The sequence below is a fragment of the Poecilia reticulata genome, linkage group LG16 (genome assembly GCF_000633615.1).
Source record: "Poecilia reticulata strain Guanapo linkage group LG16, Guppy_female_1.0+MT, whole genome shotgun sequence".
NCBI classification, from domain to species: Eukaryota; Metazoa; Chordata; class Actinopteri; order Cyprinodontiformes; family Poeciliidae; genus Poecilia; species Poecilia reticulata.
The window spans coordinates 1,274,717-1,282,083 of NC_024346.1; the positions used below are offsets into that span (position 1 = coordinate 1,274,717).

The 7,367-nt window shown below is 42.8% G+C and overlaps 1 protein-coding gene across 1 annotated transcript in view; it reads left to right on the forward strand.

Annotated features, from left to right (window-relative positions):
* Positions 1-4,452: 4,452 nt before the first annotated feature.
* The window catches only part of LOC103477528 (synaptotagmin-11), a 19,590-nt gene continuing 16,675 nt past the window's right edge, over positions 4,453-7,367 (forward strand). The window contains exon 1 of the mRNA XM_008430688.2: positions 4,453-4,695. Coding sequence (XP_008428910.1) covers positions 4,662-4,695 — 34 coding nt within the window. The 5' untranslated portion in view covers positions 4,453-4,661. The remainder of the gene's footprint in view (positions 4,696-7,367) is intronic.

Below are 7,367 nucleotides of genomic sequence, written 5' to 3' on the forward strand. Positions count from 1 at the left end.
AAAACCTGAAAAAGTGAAAACCTGAAAGCCTGAAAACCTGAAAGACTGAAAAAGTGAAAACCTGAAAGCCTGAAAACCTGAAAGATTGAAAAAGTGAAAACCTGAAAACCTCAAAAAGTGAAAACCTGAGAGCCTGAAAACCTGAAAGCCTGAATCTGATTCTACCAGAGCTTCTGGATTTCCAGCCTGAATCTGGTTCTCCTTTCCACTGTCACCTCATACATGCTCAGCATGAATTCAGTGAACCGGATGGTGGGTTGAGTTAAAAGTGTTTCCTCTGTGAACTTTGACCCCTGCAGGACTTCGTGGATACGTTGGAGTACCGCGCTCCACATCGGCTCATCGATCTCCTGGTGGCCAACTTCTCCGGAGACCGAGGGACCGTTCGGGTTCTGGATGTGGCCTGCGGCACCGGACTGGTGGCTAAACTGGTGAGCGCTCCTTTTTCCTCTCGGGTCGTAAAGCAGGTAAAATATGCTGTAAACACATCGATGTATTTTATTGGGATTTTATGGTGCAAAATTATGCAGCGGAAGAAAAAGTTTTTAAATTTTTACTGCCCCCTTTACTATGATGCTCCAAATTGTTAGCCAGTGTCTAGAGTTTATCCACTCTGCAGCTATCCGATTAATGAGCAGTCGGGGCTAGCAAGTGACAAGGACACCGCTAGCTAACATTAGCTTTGGAGAGGCTAGTGACTAGCTTGGCTTGTGTGGTCACCCACTGTATGCTAGCATTAACATTGTATTAGTTGCTGATGGCATTGGTTAAGCCAGTGGTTCCCAAGCTTTTTCTCCTGGGCCCCCCCAGTGGTTTCCAAACACTTTCTGGGTCCCCCCCCCTCCCCAAAAACTGTGGATTACAAAGGGGAGAGTTAGACTTTGGTCTTCTGATTGAAACGATGCACGCAAGAGACTCTTATAGACTACCTGTTATAGTCCATCCCTTCCCCCCCCCCCGTGGATTACAATAGGAAGAGTTGTTACATGATGTGTGTCTGGGGGGGATGTGGGTAGAGAGACTCTTAGAGACTCCCTGTTAAACTCTTCCACCCCCCAGACCTTCAGCACACACAGCGTTCATCGTTGTTTTGTTTCTTGTTTTCATTCATCCATCCCGCACCCCCCCTGCAATGGCATGCCGACCCCATAGGGGGCACGCCCCACACTTTGAGAACCTCTGGGTTAAGCTAGCATTACTCAAGAATCGGCTGATGTTAGCATTGGACAGACAGGTGTTAGCATTGGACAGTGTGGTGTTAGCCTTGAATTAGTTGGCGTTAGCGTTGGTTAGGTTGGCATTACACTTGCATAGATTGTTATTTCAAAAGGAACGATGCACATCGCATAATATGCCAGAGTTAGCCACAATGGCTAGCTTTCAGCTCCCAGGTTGATGTTAGCATCGGATAGATTGATGCTAGCATTGGATAAACTAGCATTACTCTAGTTACCCTTAGTGTTAAACTTTCCTTTGTCCCTTAGGTCTATCAAGAAAAATGATTGTCATTCCATACCTGTTGGCGTCACACGTTGCATTGGTACTGGTTTTATAGAGTTTACTGGGATCCAATGGGACACCGAGCTCAGACATGCCAAATATTACTGAGCTGGAGGCCAAAGAGCGATTCCACTTAATATTTTACTACAATAAAGGTATTTAAAATTTAGTTTTTGATTATCGAAACATTTAGTTGAATTGCGAACGCAGTAATTCTGGTGCAGCAGAGACATCTACAGGTTGGACTGGAGTTTCTCCACCTGGAAGGAGAAGGAAGTTGCATTGAAACCGTTTGGAGGATTTTTATTTCCTCAGCTCAGTTTTATGACGTCAAACTTTAACATCTCGTTTCAGATGTTTAAGTTGGGATTCAGGAACTTTGTTGGAGTGGACTGCAGCGAACGAATGCTGGAGGAAGCTGCAAAGACCAAACTCTACCAGGAGCTCCAACCGGCCCTGCTGGGAACAGAACCACTTCCTGCTCCGACTGGTGACTGCTGATGTCCTTCCTGCTTCACACACACCCAGCAGGGCTCAGGGTTCACACTCTTCCTCTTTGCTGGTTCCAGGCACGTTTGATCTGGTGATTCTGGCCGGGGGCCTCGGCGTTGGTTTTGCTCCAGTCAGCGTCATCAGGGAGCTCTGCGACGCAGCCAAACCAGGTGCTGACATCATGTAGCACCAGCAGGAATGCTGGAAACCCAAAAACTGTCCATTTCCTCTCCACAGGAGGTTTAATCTGCTTGGCGAGAGGCAACCACACGAGTTCAGCCGAGAAAGAGTTTGGGACAAATCTGGAGGGAGAGCTGCAGCTGCTGGAGGATGGCGGGCTGTGGAGGCGAGTCGCCGTCCAACAGGTGGAGCGCTACATGCTGGACCCTCAGGTGGAGGCCAGCAGGCGGGACGAGGGCCCGGTGTACATCACCGGGAGCCTTTACCTCTACCAGAAGACCCGCAGCTGAAGCAGCCACAACAAAAACATAGGAAGTGAAACCTGAACTCCAGCCCAACTCACTGAACAGTTTCCATTTACTGCCAGAAACTAATCAAACAGGAACACCACTTCTGTTTTTTATGTATTTGAAGAGAAAATATAGCTGATAAAAATGATGGTCGACAAGTAGAAAAGTGCAGCAAAAACCTTAATTATCCAAACTCCAAAACAAACAAACACAAAAAACTAATAAAACTGAAAAATACAGCAAAGAAAATATAGTGAAACCAAAAGACATGCAAGCAAAACCAGCAGCCGGCCACTAGGGGGAGTCGATCACTAAACCATACAGGATGTGGCCCTCAGGAAAAACAGGATCTGCAGATGAAAGTCAGACAGAAGAGGTTAGCTGTACTTCATGTTGTTTACCAAACAATAGAACAGCAGAATATTTATAAAGGTAATAACCGTGACTCCCCCTAGTGGTCTGGAGGACTTTTGTTTTTCAGCGTTTGTTGTTTTTATTTGTTGTTTTTATTTGTTTGTAGCATTTTTTTGGTTGCATTGGTATTTGTGTATTCTTGAGTTTGCATCACTCATGAATTTGCAGCGAGTTTCGCTGAGTGTTTGCACCTGTTATGGAAGCAGGTGGATGATTATTATTCCAAGTTTCATTCGAAACTCATGACAATAAACAACCAAAGCAAATGGAAACCTGCAACAGGAGATGAATCAGGAACATTTATGTGTTTTGATTTGGCTTAAAATATATTTTTTCACTCTAATATGATGTGCATGCCTGGTGTTTTCATGTTAGCAGATATTCGCACCTCTGAATAATAAAATCCTAGGTTGGATGTTCCTTTGGCTGATTTCAGCCTCTAAATTTGGATTATTTCAATCTTTTAGTGTATTTAAGTAAATTAAAGTCAGTTTGTTTATTAAATTGTATTTATTTTTTAAACAAAGGACCAGTAACATTTCTGCAGCAGTTGAGTCCCGTTCATGGACAAATAAGGGCACTTCCTGGTCATTACCTAACATCCGTGAGGCCACAAGGGGGCGGAGTCTCCTCCTCCTGGAGGACCATTTCAGAGAGGAGAGGAGGCTGCAGGGATGTCTCACTCCAACCACATTTCTGAAGGCGACCGATCACCAGCGCAAACTCTCCATAAAAATGTTTTTAACAAAATAAAAATGCCTTTTTACAAATATAAGTAAGAAGAGAGGGTTTTATATCAAACATGTCTCAAATAAATCAATAATCAAATCATTGATCAAAGACTGGAGCTGTATTGTCACAGAAATGTCTATTTTTTTATTATTTTTGTCAGGAAAGCTGAAAATGAAAGAATCACTCTTTCATACAAACAAACCACCTGTGAAAAAGTGTTCCTCCCCTTTACATTTCTTCAGATGATCAAATAAATATCAATATTGGGTCAATATAACCTGAATACAAAAAGCTGTTTTCAAATAATGAGTTAATTTATCTTGGGGGGAAACTAACCAAATCGATCCTGCTTTAAGGAAATGAGTTATAGTCCAATTGTGTAATCAGAAATTAGCTTAAGCTTATCAGTAAATATAACAAGTTTTGTTCTGTTGTTTATAGAAAAGTATAATCTCAAGTTTTATAAAAATGAAAACCAAAACATAATTTTGTACATTGTCTTTTTTATTAACTTCCTGATGGGATTAAAATACATTTTAATACAATTAATATTAATGTCTCCATACATGTAATCACTCATTGTTGGATAATTAAATTCAAACATACTTTATTTATTCTAAAAGGAAATTAAATGTTGTGACTCATTAATTCAGAATTCTTAATATTGATATTGTAGATGGTGAAAGAATAATTTAATATAAGCTTAATTACTTAACTGAAACCTAGAATAAAAAAATATTTTTTTATTGTGACTTCATTTCAGTGAGTCATTACCTCGCACAGACGATCTTCGTGCAGTCTCCTCTCGGCGGCTGCGCGCAGCCTCCCTGCATCCCAGCATCCCTGCGCAGTGAATCAGACCCACCGAGGCGGACTGAGCGGACCGACACATGAAGGCTTCCTCCCCCGGGCCAGAGGCGCGTTTTCGGTGATTCCTCCCTGCTGGTTTCCCTCCTTTATGGATGTGAAGTAACAGCGGGCGGCAGCGAGTCGGTTCCTCCTCCATCTCTGCGCTTCTTTCGGCCAGGATCCAAGCCTCCTCTGAACCACAAAATGGCGGACATCATCGAGCTGGGACCCGCCTACGGTGAGAACCGGGCCGGAGTCCGATCCTTTTCTCAATTCAACACCGAAGCTCTCCGCTTTGAATGCTACAAATGTGTGTAATCTGCGTTTTAAACGCCTTTTGGGGGAAAACATGAGGTGTTTAGGGGGGAAATGATCCGCGTCATGTTGATAAATCACCTGCTGCCGTTGAGGTCGCCTCTCCGGGCCTGGATGTTCCTCTAGTGATTTTTAAACACGATCAAAATATCATTATTAATGTTTCCCCGCGTGTAGATAACGGACAGATCATGGATGCTCCCCTGCTGTCGGGAACATTTTAAAGGAACAGCGTCATCATTCCCGAAGAATTGAACATGAAACGTTTATTGATTCGTGACGTGATTGTTTGTGTCAATCTGACCCCACGGATGGTTTAAAAACAGCCCAAACTCGGGTGGGTTTAAAAAAAAAAAAAAAAAAACCAGGGCGCGTTCCCACGCACAGTCTGCCGCCCTCTCGTGCGTGCGCGTCGCGTGCCAGTAACGGGTGGGCAGAGGCTGACGTCATGTCTGTTCCCTGCGACAGAGGAATGATCTGTCCTTATAAACCCATCTTTGTCCCGCTGGAGTTGTGCTGCTGACGCGGAGGGATAATCTGTTTTCTGGGGATGAGGCGGTCCAGAACCGGTCCAGATTCGTTTTAAACAGCAGAATCTGGAACAATCCAGTAAATACTGATATAAACCGAATTTCTGAAGCGTCCTTGTCCCATAAAGTCATTGCTGCCTGGTCTTTGAAGACATTGGACGGAGATGAGATTAGGGGTCATTTAATCCAAGGCCAGTCTGTAGAGGCAGCTGGGTTAAAACCAGGGAATCTGGGCCGATCCGGGTTCTAGAACTACACCCTAGAACTATGGGTGTAGTTCTAGGTTTGGTTTTCTAACCTAAAATCAGGTTAAAGTGACTCAGTTCTGATGTTGAAGCTGCTAAAAAAAACACAAAGCCTGGATTATTAAGCGATGGATGATTAATCCTCCCTGGATTGAGAGACTTGGGGTGTCGAAGCCCAGAAGAACCTGCTGCTCTGCGGAGCCCAACAAAACCAGACGGTTCAGTTTATTGTGGCAGTTTAGGTTAGCACTGCAGCTAATTGGACAAAATAATAAAGTCAGGTTCTGCATAAAGTACAAGTTTCTTTTATGACTTAAAAAAGACAAAACACAAAAAGAACATTTAAGTAAATTAACTCAGTTTTTAGATTTTATTGCTTAAAATGTTTCAACTCTGATTAAATCCAATTAAATACTTTAAACTTGAAATATAAACTACATATTTCATTTAAATTAAGATAAAAACAACAAATAGAAGGTTTCATCTCGTGCCATCAATCTGTTGCTTTAGTTTTCTTTTGTTACATTTCCCACCCTGTTAGCTAGCACCCCTGTTAGCTAGCACGCTGCCAGCTAGCCGCTACGAGCTGCTACATGTAGAACATGACAGGCTATCTCACATTCAGGTAAACGTGTCCAACAAAGTCGACATAAACGGCGCCCGTCGTCGACTGCGGTCAACTCGGATGTCTGCAGCGGCCATTTCCTGTCCGGCTACATCGACAGCGCGCTATCGTAGAAGCTAATTCTACTGTCGTTCCAGTTTAGCTTAAAATGTTTCCACGCTTTGATCGTTTTTTAGCTAGCTTCATTTTGTAACTCTACGTTTCCTTCCACAGCTAAAAATAGCACTTAGCTTAGCATATGTGTCATCACCATAGGCATTAGCGTAGGCGTTAGCATTGTCGTGCAACATGAATAATCTTCCAGCCAGACTTCAGAGCGCTGAACAGTTTAAGTGTTGCAGTGTATTTAATGAAACTTTGAAGCAGAACATCTGAGAACATCAGCTCAGGTCTGGACTTTGACTAGGCCATTCTAACCTATGAATCTGCAGTGGTCCAAGTCATCCCATAAAGTGTCTAATTATGGTTTAAAATCTCAAAATGGTGACTTTCTGTTGAGTTTTTATTTTTCCTTTCATGGTGAAAAATCATTTCTGTGGAAATGAACTTCCACAGAAATGAGAGAAAATGTGAAAAGGTTTATGGGGTGTGAATATTTCTGTACATTATTACCTAAAACAAAGTTTTTGCTCCCCTGCTTTAAGTAGAAGCTGTTTAATGGCTCGTTTACGGACCAGGAGAAACCTGGGAGTTCTGACGCATTTGGAGCAAGAAGTAAAATCTGATTTTTACCAGGTTACTGATCGATTCTGGACCGAATACAGAAAGTTATCACACCCTCCCTGGTCGGGTTAAAGTCCAGTTTTAAACCAAACCGGATCAGCTGCAACAGAACAAAATCATTTTCAGGAAATGTTTTGAATAATTCATTATTAATATGGTGGAAAAGTCACAACTTTTCAGCTGACAGCTCTGTGAAAATCATCTTGTTGATGTAAGATTATATTTTTTATGTTTTTATCGTCTTTTGAGAAAAATGAACATTTTGTAGAAGCATCCTGCAGCTGAGACGGTCGGATCCGGTCCAACAAACATCCAGCCAATCAGAAACTGCTTCACTCAAACCAAACATTACAGAGAATCAGGAGGTTTTTCAGCGACAGAATCACACACACACACACACACACACACACACACACACACACACACACACACACACACACACACACACACACACACACACACACACACACAC